The 20,349-nt window shown below is 36.2% G+C and overlaps 1 protein-coding gene and 2 long non-coding RNA genes across 3 annotated transcripts; 2 read left to right on the plus strand and 1 right to left on the minus strand.

Annotated features, from left to right (window-relative positions):
- The first annotated feature begins 1,329 nt into the window (after positions 1-1,329).
- LOC122993369 (complement factor H-like) lies at positions 1,330-19,926 on the plus strand. Its single transcript, XM_044367497.1, has 13 exons — positions 1,330-1,568; positions 1,660-1,851; positions 15,106-15,282; positions 15,432-15,623; positions 16,441-16,497; positions 16,944-17,000; positions 17,464-17,520; positions 17,967-18,023; positions 18,487-18,543; positions 18,767-18,823; positions 19,096-19,257; positions 19,340-19,510; positions 19,910-19,926. Exons 1-13 carry the CDS (start codon positions 1,511-1,513, stop codon positions 19,924-19,926), a joined length of 1,311 nt encoding a protein of 436 aa, XP_044223432.1. The 5' UTR covers positions 1,330-1,510.
- On the minus strand, positions 5,839-10,387 carry LOC122994596. Its single transcript, XR_006406631.1, has 4 exons — positions 9,993-10,387; positions 9,362-9,418; positions 8,412-8,481; positions 5,839-5,924 (listed from the first exon to the last, which is right to left on the minus strand). It is a non-coding gene; the product is annotated as an uncharacterized LOC122994596 (long non-coding RNA).
- Positions 7,708-8,278, plus strand: LOC122994598. Its single transcript, XR_006406633.1, has 2 exons — positions 7,708-7,803; positions 7,989-8,278. It is a non-coding gene; the product is annotated as an uncharacterized LOC122994598 (long non-coding RNA).
- Positions 19,927-20,349: the final 423 nt, after the last annotated feature.

Genomic DNA, 20,349 nt, shown 5'->3' on the forward strand with positions numbered 1-20,349 from the left:
TGACCGCTCGACCTCAAAAATGTCAATTCAACTTAAATGAGACACAATCTCTCCTTGATGACATATTTGTATTTGATTACTTAAAGATCTTCCCCCAAACATGTTTTAAGACAAATAAAAATACTCTGCTCTTAATAATTGTGTCTGATATGATTTTTCCACAAACATCCAAGTAACTAAAGTTCTTAAAGTTACATCTCCTCCTTCATCCTTTATTACAAAACGCCACAATTTATGAAAATTATTCAAGCACATTCCTCCATGAAGTTGCAGCTATTCTCCTAAAATGAGGACTAATAATTGGAATGATGTGATAAAATTATCTCATTATCTCAAAAAAAATATTTGTTTAGTCAGTCTTTTGATCCAGAAGAGTGCAACTTGTCATTGAATCACATAGTTCAGTCTCATAAACTCGGACCAGATGGAGGTAACTCACTCATGCTGTACGTGAGATGATGAATGTGAATATTTGAAGGTTTAGTCTACATAAAATTCCATAAACCTTTCATTACTTCACTCAAGCAAAGTATTTGCTCTAGTTGAGTCTCATTCTCACATACAGTAACTGTAGAATATCCATGGGGATCTGAGCATCCATCTCCTCAGATGGGTATTGAATGTGTGTGAAGTTCTCAGAAGCAACTGATGGCAAAAATGTGTTTTTAGATATTCTGTTAATCCAGGAAATGGTGAGGATCAGCTTGATAAATAGTTTGATCAGGGCAGGCACAAGACTGACCTCTGATCACACCAATCCAGTAAATCCTTTTGAAATTTGGACTTTAAATAATCAAATTAATTTTTGTTCAGAGCTCTCTAGCAGGTGATCTGTATGGTAGTGTGGTTGCTTCACTCTAGTGACAAATTAATCATTGTCACAGGCCTTTCTGAGACAGATTAACAAATGTGGAATTAATACAATAAATACAAAAAGTGTGCTGCTCTTTGAAGTAAATAATATGACATTAAATGAATAGATTTACTGAACTCTATCATCTGAAGTCAGGAATCATTACTGATCACAAAACTGTTCTGTGATGTAAAACAAAATCATGTTTGTTAGGAAGCTCATGTAAACAAGATACTCTTGTAAAAGTGACTGATCTGAATCTACAGTGTTTCAAACATTGTCTTTCTCATAACAACAATCATTTGAATTTCTTAAGTAATTTTAACAAAAGTGCTGATGTAAAGCCAAGACTTTCTATATGCTTCAGAAGAAGAAAGATTCAACTAAGTGTGTATAATGATACTGATTTAATAAACCTATAATGTATAAAATGTAACTTGGTGTATATGTGTGTTTTTTCTCCTTTTCTGTATGTGGAGGTTTGTCCAAGTAGCCTATTTTCCCAACTTTGTTTACGATCCAGCGTAACAGCATGATGTCTGACTGTTTACTCCACAAACATTTTGGGGGGAAAGTCCTAAACAATAATTAACTGATTTGGATCTGAACTAGACTCTTAGCTCCAATTTTTCATGGGATGATTTCACTCCTGACAAAATGCGCATCAGTTATCTTGGATTTGTTCTTCTGATCTGGTTTCCTGGAGCGCTACATGGTAAGAATATTGAATACTGTCACAAACAACCATTTACATTTGTTAAAAACAAACTTTCTGTAGAATAATTGTGCTTTCTATTTCATTCTAGGACAAAGCGCACCACAGTCCTGCAGTGCTCCCAGCCTGGATGGTGGTTTCTTCGCCCCAAAGGAAGAGACTTATCCTCATGGAGCACAGCTGGCCTATACCTGTGGTACTGGACGTAAAGCAACAGTGAAGGGATGGTGGGCAACAAGCACATGTCAAAATGGCAAATGGTCTCATGAACTACAATGTATAGGTAGGTGTTTCCTAAATATCTCTACTGTTGTGCAGCTCTATGGCAATGTCAGTCTGTCATTGGGTCCACTATTTCGGTCCAGACTCAGAAATCTCAGCAACTTTAGATGTGTTACAATGAAATTCTGTACTGTTCATGGTTCCCAGAGGATGAATCCTTAATGACTCTGATTCCCTGAGTTCTCCCTCCAGTGCCACCATGAGGCCCGCATTTGTGTGCTTGAGTGAAATGTCTCAACACTTTCTTGGATGCATTGTCATGACATTTTGTGCACACATTCATATCTCATAAAAAGTAAAAAGTATCTAGAAAAAGTTTCCTGATGACATCAGCACGTTCAGTGTTCTTCTTGGTAAAATTGAGAGTGAGCTTCAACTGTATCAAAAGCTCTAAAACTTAAACATTTCAATCTTTCACAGTTTTTCAAGTATAAAATGTCTTTCATGAGCAATAATCAGACGACTTTATCAACCTCTTATAAAAAAGACATGAAACAAAACATATAAAAATATTGAATAATGTTTACTGAAACACTGGTTGTTTAGAAAATAAAAGAGCATTTAAATTTATAATATGTAAATATTCTGCATGAAAATGTCAAAAACAACTAGATCTATGTTATATATATGTTATATTTGTTGAGTTGTGTACTTACATTTTCCCAAATGTTTCCAACAATTTTCAAATCCAGAGAAATCTGTCATTTTAATCAAGGTAACGGTCCGCTTCATTTGGTCGCCTGTCAATGACATCACACCCCCTCTACCAAAGAGTTGTGCGCGTATACTCTTGACGCGTTGTGGTTGTTCGACAAAAACTGTTATAAATGGACTTTTATTCAGTTTTAAGCCACATTATCATGATAAACTTTTAAGATCTTGGTCGTTTTTAACTATATCATTTATCATCAGACGTCTCGATCTCAAGGTATCAGAGAAACAAGCTGAGCAAATGTTAATAGCATCTCAGCTAACAGCCCCTTCCGGACATCCGGTGCCAGCCAAACAGCGTCAGAGCAACATTGATTTTTATCATGAAACTGCTTTATTCACTGTCTTTACCTTTTTAATCACCGGGTCCATTTCATCTTGGAGAGGAGGAGACCTCTGCAGATAATTCAGCTTCTAGTAAAAACATCCTGATCGATGAACACTGAAGGAATCCTAACCTGAGGAATCTGGTTGTTTAAAAATGAAGACAACAACTTCCATGATCCCACGATACTGCACACCTTCATCACACTCCATCTTTGTTATTGTTTTGACTGAGAGACCCCTAGCGACTGAAATTACATATTATGCGTTTAATGCAATAAACCTCTATAATGACATTTATTGGTACTATGCTAGTTTCAAAATGGGGTTCCAAACATGGGGTTTGGGACACCTGCAAGAGTCATGAGATGAATCTAAGCAGTCGCCAGTAGAGAATAAAAAAAAAAAATTGTTTTATTTTTCAGACTTTTGACTGTAATGTTTGCTTCTATATCATGAAAATCTGTATAGTTTAACATCTTTAGGCCTCTGAAACAGATAAGGGAACATCACTCTTAAATTGACTGTTCTCAACTTTTGATGAGGGGTTGCAAGTAGATATCACTTCACATTTAGAAAGTATCTATATTATACATTTATAAAAATGGTTCTGTAAAAATGTTGACTATAGTTTTGTTCTTTTTTCATCAGATGAAAAAGCCTGCATTCCACCAACTATCCCCAATGCAAAATACACTGAAAACTCAAATGGTTGGTATGAAGAAGGACACATAATAAGAATAACATGTGACAAAGGATATCATGATAAAAACCAGGATGCCACTGCTGAATGTATAAATGGAACATGGTCTTCTGTGCCGGTCTGTGAGAGTAAGTCTGTGAGATGTGTTACTCAAGTTAGCTGTGAAAACATAATTACAGTAACCACAATAATATCTGTGTCTAAATCTGAAACCCATCTCATACATCTGGACAACTTTTCCTCTTCTAAGTTATGATATATTTGTTTATTTTTACAGAAAGTCTCCAAGCATGCGGTGCGCCTCCTAAAATCCCCCACGCAGTAATCATTAATCAGGAATACCAGGATGTGTTTGCTGCAGATTCAGAAGTCAAGTATGAATGTGAAGATGGATATACTGTAGAAGGAACAGACACCGCAAAAACCATCATTTGTATCGCTGGAAGCTGGACTACAGGCCCATCGTGCAGTAAGTGGACAATATTGAGATATGCAGTAATGGAGATACGTTGTATTGAATGGAAAAGACACATGTTCAACATTCACTAAACCGCCCCTGAGGCGTGCCTGCTGTCACCCATTGTCACACCTTCTTTCATTGATCTGATGAATAAAAAAAGCAATTTTACTATTCAATTTACCAATTATCTTTTAATATTTTTACTTGAAAAATTGAACTGATAAATTTATACTTAAAGATTATGCTCTTTATCTTTTAGGATCTTCTACTACTTCTGAGAGAGACAGCAGACCTCTACCCACAACAAGTAAATCATTCATATTCATTGCTCCTTGGTTTGTGCATTTGCTTGGTGTAACTATTTTAATATGTCTTCACTTGCTGACCAGTTACTGGAATGAAAAAGCTGAATTTATGGCCAATAGTCATTCAAAAGCGATCTGTATCACTTCAGTATTCACTTATAGACTTACTAAGTGGTTTGGGGAAAAGTTTGGGTCAAACTCTTTGCTCATTACTACAGATGCTGTGTTTTTGGTGCTCAGCAGTGGTACCTCTGGCTTGGAAGTACATTAAAAAAGTGTTTGCTGGTGGGAAGCCAGTCAGGGATCATTACTACACTTGTAACTCCTACTTATGGGTTGGGCAGCCTGCATGGGAGAGAGTGGGATCTGGAAAGGATAGAATGGATTTCCTGTTGGTTCCTGTGTATCACTGTTAAGGAGAATCAGGAAATACAAATGTACAACAAAAGGGATTAAATTGATTTTTTTTTTAAATCTCTGGCCCCTCAGCAAAGTTTTAGGGAACTGAAATAACAGGCCGATTGCACAATGTTCATTTTATCAAAATAAGTTTTGTTGTTGCTGCTGTGATCATTATTTCCTTGCAATAAGTCCTCCAAATTAAACAACGACATAGGTTGTTTGTACCTGCACTTCAGAACGACCCACTGGAACGCAATACGCCACTTTCCGAAACTGTTTCAAATCACTGTTAAAAAATAATAATATTTTACAATGTGACAAAGCGGTGGTTAAGGTCTGATTAAGTTTAGGCACAAAAACACTTGGTTAGGATTAGGGAAAGATCATGGTTTATGTTAAAATGTTCACTTGAAACATGGTATTTCCTAAAAGTTAGGCAACTCTTGTTGTCATGGCAACAGTAAAAACCACACTTTATAAAAAATGCCCCAACTCAAGGTTGGAAATGGGAAGCAAACTCCTGCAGCTAAGTCCACTTTTTGCCATCTAATTATCTAACCATTCACCCAACCCACTTCTTCCTAACAAGGACGTCACCTTATATAGACGACATCTGAACTGTGTAACTGCTCCAGGTCATAGTTACGACGTCCACTAGATGGTGTCTGTCACTGAAATGTAAATATTTAATTTTGGAGCTATTCACAACAAGTAAATCAGTACATTAATTTATCCTTTTTCATCATGTAATATTCCAATTGATCAGGATTTCTAAACAAGTTATTTCGGACAAAATGGCAAGTACTCCTGGCATAGTTGTCATTTTCATCAGTAAACTAAACCTCATATCAGTAGCTCTTATCAGCAGCCTTATTGAGTTATTTAGGGATAGATTGGGTCCATCAGTGAGGCTGGCAGTAAAAGGCTGAGAAAATCAAAAACATTTTAAGTAGATTAAATACTTTGGCAGCATGAAATATTTGTTTTCAGAAACCTTTTTATTTTTCCATTTTAGTTGACAAATGTGGAAGATTCCCCCAAATTTCTGATGGAGATGTTGTGGAAAAACGTGAAATGTCTTTGAAATACCGATGCAGTTCTTTTTACAAACTCGTGGGTCTAGAGACAGTGAGATGCTACAGCAATGGCACATGGTCAGAAGTACCCACCTGCAAAGGTATGAACAAGTCAACTGTTAAGCTCAAAGAAGTTGACTGGGGAATAAAGTTGCTAAATTTGTTGTTGTTTCTTTTGTGCAGCTGCCTACTGTTCTGTGGACACTGCTGAAAAAGATGGCTTTCAATCTGTTGGAGTTATATTTTTAGAATATGGTGAGAGAAAGAGATTTGAATGTGTGAAACCGTCCATCTTGTCGCTTCCACGTTATTCTTTCGGCCGGTGCACTTATGGAAGAATGAGATTTACTAACTGTAAGTATCACTTTAAGCTCTTTACATTTTAACATATTAATATTCTATAAACAGAAATACAGATATTTATATTATTATATATTATTATATTATAATATATTAATATTCCATTCATATTACAATCATTCTGATTGGTTAGGATCCAGAAGCTTTGTTAACAAACTATGAAACAAACTGTAATAGTAGGATTTCATTACTTTTTCTTGTTCTTTACTCGAAATGTCAACTTCTCAAATACAGTGGAAACCGCTTATAGTGATCATGGTTACAGTGATCAACTACTTATATGGATCAAAAAGCTCAGGACAGAATCATTCCTATACAAATGCTGTTTAAATAATTTGCTTATAGTAATCAAGTAGTCCACTTACAGTGTTCATTTTGGGTCTTGTCCAGCAGTCTCCAGTGACGTTTAGTTTGCCGGTTAAGTAGTTTGCTGATCAGGCTCTAAATGGTTAGGTGCTCTACCTTGAGCCCAGACAGCTCAGGATCCGTCACCATATTGTGACAATAACACAAATGTTATTGGACCAAATGGATCAAATTCTGATAATAAAACAAGTCGTTTCCTGGGGGTTATGAGGCTCAAAAAATTGTATTCACTGTTTTACAGCTGCTCCATTTTCAATGATTGTGTGTGGGAAAATGCTTTTTGGGCCAGTGTGCATCACATGACTGACTCAGAAGTTGTAATTATACAGTTTGGCCACTATGTCAAATTTGCTTCACACGAGTCCCCAGGAACAGCGCCGGGCTTTGAAGCCAATTTGACATGGTGGCCAAACTGTGGAATTACAACTTTTGGGTCCAACAGGAGCACAAAAAGCATTTTTCCCGCACACAATCATGGGAAAAGGAGCGGCTGTAAAACGGTGGATACATTTTTTTTCGCATCACAACCCCCATGAAATGATTTGTTTCACTATCAGAATTTGATCCAGCTGAAGTCTCTAGTGAGCATGCTCTCATAGGGTCCATAGAGCGTGCACAGTATGTTTTCATCCAGCTAATTTCTTTATAGCGGGAAATGGCTTTTTTGGCTTCATGCGCCACTGAGCAACTTTTATAGGAATGAACAGGGCCCCGCCTCTGACGCTATATCCAGTTTTCTTTATACATCCATGGCTTCACAGCCCAGTGCAGTTCCTGGGGACTTGGTTGAAGCCTGGGCTTTTGACTTGCAGGGAGCATTTCTACATATCTTTTGGAATTTTGACCATGTTTAGCACAGATATCATAACAGTATATAAATAACAGAAAATCACAAAAAGCATAATATGGCCCCTTTAAAGGAAGTTTGACATTTTAGGAAGTATTATTGTTCACTTTCTTGCTGAGAGACAGGTATTGATCTTCTCATCTAACATTCTTCAAGAAAACGAATAAGTGCATTTCCCAAAATGTTGGACTATTCTTTTATTCCACTGATTTAGCATTGCACTCCTATAACACTGTCTGACTTGAAATGGACTTCTTAAAAAATTAGAAAATCTGAATCGATGCAGCAGAACCAGAGATACAGTTCTTCTACAATTAAAGTAAATAAGCTGTTCCACAAATTCACTGCTGTGCTTCTATATGATTGTTTCCAGGTTGTAACAGGATTGAACATGCTATAGTGAGTATTACTCCTGAGTCTACTTTGAAACACGCTGTACTTACACTAATGTTGTCTTCCATTTGAAGCATCACTACTATTTCTTGAACTTTTATTTACATTTATGATTATGTATTTATATATTACTTTTTTATTATCTTTTATTGGAGTTGTTAATGTTTGTAAATCCTCTATTTTGTAAACAGGGTTGCTAAGGCTGTATCACAAAGGGGAAGACAATGCTGCCTTTGGATTTATGCACAACCAACTGAAAACCAGCCTGGAAACATTAAGTTATGATCATGCTGTCACACACTGTGCTGGGCTTCTCAAGAAACATTTCTGGCTTTTCATTTTAATTGATGAATGCCTACATAATTTAGGAGCATATGGTCTGTCTGTGTGCTCAAAGCTGTGAAAATAACTTGACAGATAAATATGGTGCATATTTGATAGACTGGCCTGAATAAAATCTTCGACTGGAATGTCAAAACTAATGTTTCTACAACTGTGTCTGCAGAGTTTTTGTATCTAAATCATAGACTGTGTGTAAAGATGAACGTAGCGAGGTGTGACATCACCCATTGGTTTGCACTGGAGCCGGTTTAAAGCCCAGAGTTGCTACTTACGGTCAGCGCCATCTTTTCCATTTGGAGCCAGGACCGTCCACTAAGGAGTGCAGGTTGTTGCCTTTTCACGCTGTGGAAATACATATGGAACTCTAGCTTACTGGGAACACCATGCTGTGCACACTTGGGTTTCTTTAGTTCAATTGTGCTAATAGGGCTGGTATTGTAATCAAGTAGCATTAAACTTACCAAAATATTGCAACAATAGTTTAATTCTTTTCTTTTCTGTTCTTGTACCAATATGAAAACAAATAACATCTGACAACAGAGCACAGGACAACAGAGAAAACTAGACTCGAAGAAACCAAAACAAAAAAGAAAAAAGGCAAAACAGAAGCAACAAGAACAGCATAAGAGCAAACAAACAAACAAAAAAAGGTTAATATTTGGCTTAGATCTTCTTATTGCAGCATGCATGTGTTTAGGTAGGTGTGTGTGTGTGTGTTTGTGAGGGTGGGAGCTGGGGAGAGCAGCAGGTGAGCAAACTGTCAATCAACACCCACACAGCAGACATCAGAGCTTCTAATCTCAATTCAAATCTTATTAATGGAGCAATAATTTCCAAAATGACCACCAGCACACCTATTAGATGGTGGGAATTTAGTGATTGAGTCCATAATGTCTTGTTGAAAAACACTATTAACTTAATATTTCTAGTGAGAAGTTGACTCTTTTTGATTGGGAGTCAGTTGGAGCTGGGGACTTTTTGGAGCTGTCAGTGGTATTACTTTAAGGTATTTCCACATTGGTTTCACCCTCAAGCTGTGGTAGTTGTAAAAAAGTAAAAGTGACAAACAACGTGACGGGTGGAAATAGCCGCCAGATAAACCTTTATGGTAGAAAATGCCATCCCTTTGTTCAGCAGATCCTGCAGAAATGACGGGGCAACTGCCAAAGGGCAACTGAATTATATGGTCTGGCATCCAAAGCACTATTCCACAAATACTCACCATTTGCAGTTGTAAAGTGACCTTGCGCCGGTCTCATTTAAGGCGGTTTAGTGCCACCTTGTGGACATATATGGGGAAAAAAAACATTTGTTTTAGTTGAACAAGCATGCAGTTCATCGCTTTCCTTTCCTTGGTGGAATATGGATTACATATGCCTTTAAGTGCTGCTTAACAGTTATATTATTAGTAATATTACATAGTATTGTGTTTGTAACACAAGTGTTGAGTTGTCAGCACTGACTTTATTCTGTTGTTATGGGAATTGTTGGATGCTTCAGTTGAGCTAATTAAGAGCTAACAGACTAAATGACTAGCATCACATGTAGGCTACAATGTTTTACATATTTGCTTTGGTCTATTTTGGTTTATTTGAAATATTGTATAGAGTACTCTACAGATGGCAATATTTAATGTGTTTATGTAATACTAGTGCAGTGCCCGTTCAAAACATGCTTGTTCAGAACAGGCCAATTTCTCAGTACCTAAAGAGAACAGTGCCTGTCCCCGGTCCCCAAAACGCCTCAAAGCATGGCTATCAGTAGACGCTACAACTTATCGATGTTCCCTAAATGTCTCACAAACAGCCTATCGGTACACACTGGAATCCGAGTCCAAGTCAAGTCCCCATTACCTGAGTCCGAGTCCGAGTTGAGTTCCCAGATGGGCTCCAGTGCTCCACTCTGGCACAAAGAGCTGCCATACAATAGAAAAGGTCTACAGTAAACAAAAATGGCACAGCTGTGATTTCATATTAATATTAATGATGCACCGATTGCAATTTTTCTTGGATTTTTGGCGATTCTGATTTTCTTTATAAGAATTAAAGAAGAATTTTTTTGTTTTGTTTTTTGGACTTAAAGGTATTACAAATTGCGAGCTTTGTGTCCTCTTCACTCACGCTAAAGAACTTCCATACAAACGACGATGTGTATTTGTGGCTGTGATGTCTTTACGCTGTGTTCGCGTCTGCATGTGTGTGTGTGTGTGTGTGTGTGTGTGTGTGTGTGTGTGTGTCTATAATGTCTGTGCCGCAGCTGCTGCTGTGTGCATGACGTGAACCATAGTGTGGCTATGTGAAAATTTGACGGCAAAACATCCGATATATATTATTTCTTTATCAATTAACAAGTTCGAGTCCTCGTCTTCAACTTCCGAGTCCGAATGCAGTCAATGCTCGAGTCCAAGTCCGAGTCCGAGTCACAAGTCCTGAAAATCAGGACTCGAGTACTAATAGTGTTCCTTCTCTGAACACCAGCATCACAGCTGCCAGCGAGTTGTGGCTGCGCAGGGAGGCGTATCCCAGAGTAAGATACAGAGCGGGTACTTGAAAGTGAACCACTGACTTCTTTGTTTCCTTACCTGAGTGGGTCCTGAAGTGCATTTCTAGACTTTCCTTTAAATTCTTTCTTGCAAACCTCACGCTGATGCACAGCAGTTTTCAATCAAGTCAAGTCAATTTTATTTATAGCCCAATATCACAAATCACAAATTTGCCTCAGAAGGCTTTTACAGTCTGTACAACAATACAACATCCTCTGTCCTTAGACCCTCGATTTGAATGAGGAAGAACTCCCTCAAAAAGCTCTTTAACAGGGGGAAAAAATGGAAGAACTGAGGAGGGATCCCTCTCCCAGGACAGACAGATGTGCAGATGTGTGTACAGAATAGAACAAAAAAGAAACATTTTCATAACAAAATGGTGGCCATCAAGCTACCAATTTCAAATGTATAGATAGCATGATGAAGCTTAATTTCTCTCGAATAACAACAGTTTTGGGTCAGTGAATCCAGAGAGATCTGTAGGGAATTGGCTGGTATTTAGGGAATTTGTCTTGCATTGTGATTTTGTTATTTCAGAACTGCCTCTTTTTATTTTCGCAACAGGTAATTGTGTTATTTCATCAGCAGGTCAACTGGTATTAGAAAAGACTTTATTTACTTTATTCCACATATGGGAGCTGTTTGGAACAGCAGACGTATTGTTCACAGACTCAAATCCTTGTATTATAAAAGATAGATGGGGAAGAATATCTGGTCTGTTATGCACCATTTGAATGCCATTGATAATGTTCTCTTTTTTGACTTCTACAGTGCTACTGTGTGAAATATAATTTTAGGTGTGATTTAAAAAATAATTTCACACTGTAATTAAAGCAATACACAGTGTATTTTCCGTATGGTGGGTTTACAGGCACATCCACTATCTACTAACCAACAGTCTTTGCTTCAATGAAAGTAGAAGTATTAACATGCAGTGAATTTCATTATATTCAGTTTTATTTTGATAATGATGCACATACTTGTTTTTGCAATTATACAAAAACAGCCATTATACAACCTTTGCATGCTAACATTATTCTTCATCTGTTCATATACCAAAGAGAAACTAAAATTGTTGAGTGAGCTTCCTTTACATGTGGTGATATTATTTTGTTCCACAGTACTTTTGAATTGTATTTATTGGGACAATGTACAGTTTTAAACAAATGTTAACATTTTATTTACTGTACCAGAGTTAGCTTTAAAGCTAATTTTCATCTGCACTCCCTTACAAATAAAACATAACAGCACAATAACAAACAGTACAAAGCAAAAAACACACAGGACACATTATACAAAATACAAAACTACACACAATAGCACATCACATACACCCACAACTAGAAATTAATAATGTAAACTTGTCAAATTAAAAGCAAGATTATTAGAGATTATATGAGAAGACCATCAGATGAAATTTAGATTCAGTGGTTACAGAGCTGAGTAGTTTTTAGCAGATTTTTAAATTTGGTTTTGAATGTACTGACAGATTTTGAACAGCTGTGTTTTCTGTTGGGGAAATTGATCATTCATTAAACATGCACAACTTGCAACTTTATCATCTTCCAGAGATAATTTGTTATTTTCTTTGCATGCTCATGGTGACAATGTTAAAATGCTGGTTTCAGCAGGTATAGCCTAATGGTTACTGTGTTAACCATCTTAGTATAGCACGTTAGCATGCTAACGTTGCCTAATTAGCGAAAAACACAAAGTACACGCTGATGGGAGGATTGTTAGTTTTCCATCTGGTAATTAACTAAGGAACTGGAAAATGTTTGACCTGACAATGACACTAGGTGAAAAGTTAAGGGATCACCAAAGTTATTAAAATTCACACTGAGGGGGACAATAATGTGTGTACTAAATTTCATAGCAATCAATCCAATATTTGTAGAAACATTCCTCTTAAAACCATAGTGGCTTCTTTGCTGCTAAATTTATTTCAGCCTTTATTCATTTTGTTTACTCCTGTGATTTTCCTACTGTGACATGTCAAAATGTCCTCCTAACCTTCTAGGCCTCTCAACCACTTTAAAGGTTTCCATATTGTGCCATCATATTTTGGAATAAACTTTTCGCTGCCATCAAGGAATCAGGCTCTGTTGTGATCTTTAAATCTTAATTTAAAATTTAATTAAATTTTAATCATTTTGTACTATTAGTGCCCATATAGCCCTCTACATTTAGTAGGATTCAGTGCCAGCCTCAGTTGTGCAATGGAAGTGTTAGTGCAACTCCAGCTTAGCTCAGGCCTAACTAGGTTTATTTCTGTTTTACCAAGTTGTGAGATCAACAATGACTTTTGCGTTTGATGCATGCATGCTGCTCTGCTCTCCTTCAAAGTGTTGGATCACCTTCATCCTCCACTCTTCAATTCTCACCTAACTGGGCCCTCATGGAGCTGAACCAGCAATTACAACTGATTCAGGCTCCAGGAATTTGTATCTTAGGACTAAATGACACAATGCAGGGCATGTGAGGATCCAGCAGATGGCAGTCAGAGTCTAAAATGGAAGTCACTGTATGACTAACCATATGACCACAAGGTAAATATCCCATGACTAAGAGCTAATATGGAACATGATTTCCTCTCTACTTTTGTTTTATAAGTAAATGTATCTTTGCAGAATTTCACCTCTGTTTCTAAAGTCTTCTAATGTGACTGTGTTTTAGTGTTTCATAATGCTGACCTCTGATCACAGCACTCCGGAAAGTCATTACGAAATCTGGACTCTAAACGATCTCATAGATTTTTGTAGAAAACATTGTTTGCAAAATCTAGAGACAAATGAATCACCATGGGCATTTCTCAAACAAATTAAATGTGCAATAATAAGAGCAGTGTTTTCTAGAATATTATTAATCTGCCTCTTAGATATTTTTATGGTGATTTTGATAAAAAAAAACAAAAAAAAAAAACTGAAATTCGACAGCATCAGAAGCATCAACTCTACAGAACATTGATCTGTGTGCTTTAAGAACATGTTACCATTTGTAAGGAAGCTCAAATGATCAAGACACTGATCTGACCAGTGTACATGTAGCCTATTTGTACATTTGTTTGTTGACTTCCGAGCAACAGTTTGTTGACAGTTACTCAGCGTACTGTTTACTATTTCTTAATTTCGTAACTCTTTGGGGAAATGCCACCAGCAATTATTAACTGGCCCTGATCTCAGCTAGTCTCTCACTGTGGTCCATCTGCTTTGTCGTGACGGTTTAGTACTTGACAAAATGTGTGTGAGGTATCTTGGATTTCTTCTTCTGATTTGGTTTCCTGGAGCGCTGCATGGTGAGAACATTAAATTCTGTCAATTAGAAACATTTTTATTTATAAATATATATGTATCTAGTATGTACGCTTGTTTATCATTGTATTTCAGCACAAAGAGGACAACAAGGTTGTCTTGCTCCCAAACTGGATAATGGTTATTTTGTCCTTGAAGAAGGGACTCCTCATGAGCTCATTTATGCCTGTGATAAGGGGCATAAGCCAGTAGTGGAAGGTTGGTGGGCAACAAGTATATGTCAAGATGGGAAATGGTCTCATGAACCACAATGTATAGGTAAGTGTTTAATATACAGTATATGTCTATTGGGTCGCTTGAAGGAGCTGAAAGGTTTCCTTTAGGTCATTTAAATTGAAGGTGCTTGTGGAATTTTGTGTAGGCTGCAAAGTTATAATATCATGAATTATCTAAATACACAAGATGAACTGAAAATAGGTCAACAGATTCAAGGAAATTATTTCAGATCATTTCAGAAATTAAATAAACATGCACAATAAAAATGGCATTTCTGGATGACAGGGCATCTTGTTTTGGATGCAACTTTTTCAAAGAGGTCAGCGTCTAAATGTAAAAAAAAAAAAATAAGATGTCGACACATCTTATTTCTGTTGTACTGTGTGTATTGTCTATAAACGCTGGTAAAAATGCAAATTAACCACAGTAATAAATGTTCTAAAACGCAAATATAAAATATCTTCCAGGAGCAACCACATGCTTCATAACCTTTAAAAAGCAAGTAATTTATGGCTACATGCCTATTGACATTTATTGATATTATGCTAGTTTCGAACTGGGGTTCCAAACCCCACAAGGAGTCACAAGATGAATCTAAGGTGTCACTAGTAGGAAATAAGAAAAAAAAAAAAAAGAATTCTGTTACACAAAGTTATTTTTATTTTTCTCTGTTTACCTCTTTGTTGTCAAACTATGTAGTTTAATATCTTAACACCAATGAAACTAATAAGGAAACATCACTCTTAAATTGAACTATTCTCAACTTGCTTCCTGTTATGAGGCGTCACAAGTAGATATTATTTTGTATTTAGAAAGTATCAGTACTACACATTCATAAAAGTCGTTTTGTAAAAAAGTCTGAAAATGTTGACTGTAGTTTTGTTCTTTTTTCATCAGATGAAAAAGCCTGCATTCCACCAACTATCCCTCATGCAAAATACACTGAAAACTCAAATGGTTGGTATGAAGAAGGACACATAATAATAACATGTGACAAAGGATATCAAGATAAAAACCAGGATGCCACTGCTGAATGTATAAATGGAACATGGTCCTCTGTGCCGGTCTGTGAGAGTAAGTCTGTGAGATGTGTTACTCAAGTTAGCTGTGAAAACATAATTACAGTAACCACAATAATATCTGTGTCTAAATCTGAAACCTATCTCATACATCTGGACAACTTTTCCTCTTCTAAGTTATGATATATTTGTTTATTTTTACAGAAAGTCTCCAAGCATGCGGTGCGCCTCCTAAAATCCCCCACACAGTAATCATTAATCAGGAATACCAGGATGTGTTTGCTGCAGATTCAGAAGTCAAGTATGAATGTGAAAATGGATATACTGTAGAAGGAACAGACACCAAAAAAAAAATCATTTGTATTGCTGGAAACTGGACTACAGGCCCACCGTGCAGTAAGTGGACAATATTGAGATATGCAGTAATGGAGATACGTTGTATTGTTGTAATAACTACTATTTTAACTAATTAAATTCAAACTTTGTTAAGGACACAGCTCACGGGGGTCCATAGAACAATAAAATACAATAAGACATAAAATAAATATACAACAAAACCATCATTTATAGGGCTGGAAAATGGACAAAAGGCCAATGCAGTAAGTGGACAATGTTGTGAGATATATATATATATATATATATATATATATATATATATATATATATATATATATATATATATACGGTGATGAAAATACTTTATTTTAAATTAGTGGCTGTAGGGGGGAACAGGTGACTACATCACCTGGCTGTGGGTTTGCAGGTGGAGGTAGGTTATTGATCTATATCAAATATGAATGAAGAACATAATATTTTTAATCTCCATGTCACTGATTGAGGCTAATATTTCATCTAGCCAGAAAAACATTAGTATCTTCAAATAAATAAATAAAATGAATAATAAATATATGTATATTTAAAAGTAATATATCTAAAAAAGATCAAGTACACAAAAAAAGGATTCAACAATGATCAGACATTTGCATACAAGCTGGAACGTCAATGGACCCACATTCTAGACAAGAATCTGATGGAGCTCAGTTCGGGGTTGGTTAAGTCTAAAATAATACCGTCTGCAGATTCAGATGACCTACACATACTGTACAATGTATTAAATACAGTATGAATGAATGTCCATTTATCTCTCTAGTCCAGTTTCTCTCTAGAATATGTACTGTATGTACACCTAATGAGTTTTCTGTTTTCCTGTCAGGCAGTGGAACCAGACCAGGTACTGGGCATGGTGGCAGGACACAACCTACAGGTGGAGGTAGGTTATTGATCTATATCAAATATGAATGAAGAACATAATATTTTTAATCTCCATGTCACTGATTGAGGCTAATATTTCCCCTGGCCAGAAAAACATTAGTATCTTCAAATAAATAAATAAAATGAATAATAAATATATATATATATTTAAAAGTAATATATCTAAAAAAGAACAAGTACACAAAAAAAGGATTCAACAATGATCAGACACTTGCATACAAGCTGGAACGTCAATGGACCCACATTCTAGACAAGAATCTGATGGAGCTCAGTTCGGGGTTGGTTAAGTCTAAAATAATACCGTCTGCAGATTCAGATGACCTACACATACTGTACAATGTATTAAATACAGTATGAATGAATGTCCATTTATCTCTCCAGTCCAGTTTCTCTCTAGAATATGTACTGTATGTACACCTAATGAGTTTTCTGTTTTCCTGTCAGGCAGTGGAACCAGACCAGGTACTGGGCATGGTGACAGGACACAACCTACAGGTGGAGGTAGGTTATTGATCTATATCAAATATGAATGTAGAGCATAATATTTTTAATCTCCATGTCACTGATTGAGGCTAATATTTCCTCTAGCCAGAAAAATGTTACTATCTTCAAATAAATAAATAAATAATAAATAGATAAATAAAATGAATAATATATATATATATATTTTAAAATAATATATCTAAAAAAGAACAAGTACACAAAAAAAAGGATTCAACAATGATCAGACATTTGCATACAAGCTGGAACGTCAATGGACCCACATTCTAGACAAGAATCTGATGGAGCTCAGTTCGGGGTTGGTTAAGTCTAAAATAATACCGTCTGCAGATTCAGATGACCACACATACTGTACAATGTATTAAATACAGTATGAATGAATGTCCATTTATCTCTCCAGTCCAGTTTCTCTCTAGAATATGTACTGTATGTACACCTAATGAGTTTTCTGTTTTCCTGTCAGGCAGTGGAACCAGACCAGGTACTGGGCATGGTGGCAGGACACAACCTACAGGTGGAGGTAGGTTATTGATCTATATCAAATATGAATGAAGAACATAATATTTTTAATCTCCATGTCACTGATTGAGGCTAATATTTCCCCTGGCCAGAAAAACATTAGTATCTTCAAATAAATAAATAAAATGAATAATAAATATATATATATATTTAAAAGTAATATATCTAAAAAAGAACAAGTACACAAAAAAAGGATTCAACAATGATCAGACACTTGCATACAAGCTGGAACGTCAATGGACCCACATTCTAGACAAGAATCTGATGGAGCTCAGTTCGGGGTTGGTTAAGTCTAAAATAATACCGTCTGCAGATTCAGATGACCTACACATACTGTACAATGTATTAAATACAGTATGAATGAATGTCCATTTATCTCTCCAGTCCAGTTTCTCTCTAGAATATGTACTGTATGTACACCTAATGAGTTTTCTGTTTTCCTGTCAGGCAGTGGAACCAGACCAGGTACTGGGCATGGTGACAGGACACAACCTACAGGTGGAGGTAGGTTATTGATCTATATCAAATATGAATGTAGAGCATAATATTTTTAATCTCCATGTCACTGATTGAGGCTAATATTTCCTCTAGCCAGAAAAATGTTACTATCTTCAAATAAATAAATAAATAATAAATAGATAAATAAAATGAATAATATATATATATATATTTTAAAATAATATATCTAAAAAAGAACAAGTACACAAAAAAAAGGATTCAACAATGATCAGACATTTGCATACAAGCTGGAACGTCAATGGACCCACATTCTAGACAAGAATCTGATGGAGCTCAGTTCGGGGTTGGTTAAGTCTAAAATAATACCGTCTGCAGATTCAGATGACCACACATACTGTACAATGTATTAAATACAGTATGAATGAATGTCCATTTATCTCTCCAGTCCAGTTTCTCTCTAGAATATGTACTGTATGTACACCTAATGAGTTTTCTGTTTTCCTGTCAGGCAGTGGAACCAGACCAGGTACTGGGCATGGTGACAGGACACAACCTACAGGTGGAGGTAGGTTATTGATCTATATCAAATATGAATGAAGAACATAATATTTTTAATCTCCATGTCACTGATTGAGGCTAATATTTCCCCTGGCCAGAAAAACATTAGTATCTTCAAATTTTTGAAAACATGATGGTAAAATGTTTAGACATTACTCTGATTCTGGAAGAATAAGATGAAAACAGCATCTCAGTGCGATACTAACTGGTGCATCTAATGTATCTTACAGGATCATCTGTCAGCTCCGGATCGAATGGGAGAGAGGGAGGAACTCAATTCACAACAAGTAAATCAGTACATTCATTTCTACTTTTTCATCACGTAATGTTCTAATTGATCAGGATTTCTAAACAGGTTAGTTGTCTTTTTAATCAATAAATTAAACCTTATATCAGTAGCTCTTATCAGCAGCCTTACTGAGTTATTTAGGGATAGATTGGGTCCATCAGTGAGGCTGGCAGTAAAAGGCTGAGAAAATCAAAAACATTTTAAATAGATTAAATACTTTGGCAGCATGAAATATTTGTTTTCAGAAACCTTTTTATTTTTCCATTTTAGTTGACAAATGTGGAAGATTCCCCCAAATTTCTGATGGAGATGTTGTGGAAAAACATGAAATGTCTATTAAATACCGATGCAGTTCTTTTCACAAACTCGTGGGTCGAGAGACAGTGAGCTGCTACAGCAATGGCACGTGGTCAGAAGTACCCACCTGCAAAGGTATGAACAAGTCAACTGTTAAGCTCAAAGAAGTTGACTGGGGAATAAAGTTGCTAAATTCGTTGTTGTTTCTTTTGTGCAGCTGCCTACTGTTCTGTCGACACTGCTGAAAAAGATGGCTTTCAATCTGTTGGAGTTGTATTTTTAGAATATGGTGAGAGAAAGAGATTTGAATGTGTGAAACCGTACAGGTGGTCGCTTCCACATTATTCTTTCGGCCTGTGCACTTATAGAAGAATGAGATTTACTGGCTGTAAGTATCACTTTAAGCTCTTTACATTTTAATATATTAATATTCTATAAACAGAAATACAGATATTTATATTATTATATATTATTATATTATAATATATTAATATTCCATTCATATTACAATCATTCTGATTGGTTAGGATCCAGAAGCTTTGTCAACAAACTATGAAACAAACTGTAATAGTAGGATTTCATTACTTTTTCTTGTTCTTTACTCGAAATGTCAACTTCTCAAATACAGTGGAAACCGTTTATAGTGATCATGGTTACAGTGATCAATCAGTTATATGGATCAAAAAGCTCAGGACAGAATCATTCCTATACAAATGCTGTTTAAATAATTTGCTTATAGTAATCAAGTAGTCCACTTACAGTGTTCATTTTGGGTCTTGTCCAGCAGTCTCCAGTGACGTTTAGCTTGCCGGTTAAGTAGTTTGCTGATCAGGCTCTAAATGGTTAGGTGCTCTGCCTTGAGCCCGGACAGCTCAGGATCTGTTACCATATTGTGACAATAACACAAATGTTATTGGACCAAATGGATCAAATTCTGATAATAAAACAAGTCGTTTCCTGGGGGTTATGAGGCTCAAAAAATTGTATTCACTGTTTTACAGCTGCTCCATTTTCAATGATTGTGTGTGGGAAAATGCTTTTTGGGCCAGTGTGCATCACATGACTGACTCAGAAGTTGTAATTATACAGTTTGGCCACTATGTCAAATTTGCTTCACACAAGTCCTCAGGAACAGCGCCGGGCTTTGAAGCCAATTTGACATGGTGGCCAAACTGTGGAATTACAACTTTTGGGTCCAACAGGAGCACAAAAAGCATTTTTCCCGCA

The sequence above is a fragment of the Thunnus albacares genome, chromosome 12, assembly GCF_914725855.1.
Source record: "Thunnus albacares chromosome 12, fThuAlb1.1, whole genome shotgun sequence".
NCBI lineage: Eukaryota > Metazoa > Chordata > Actinopteri > Scombriformes > Scombridae > Thunnus > Thunnus albacares.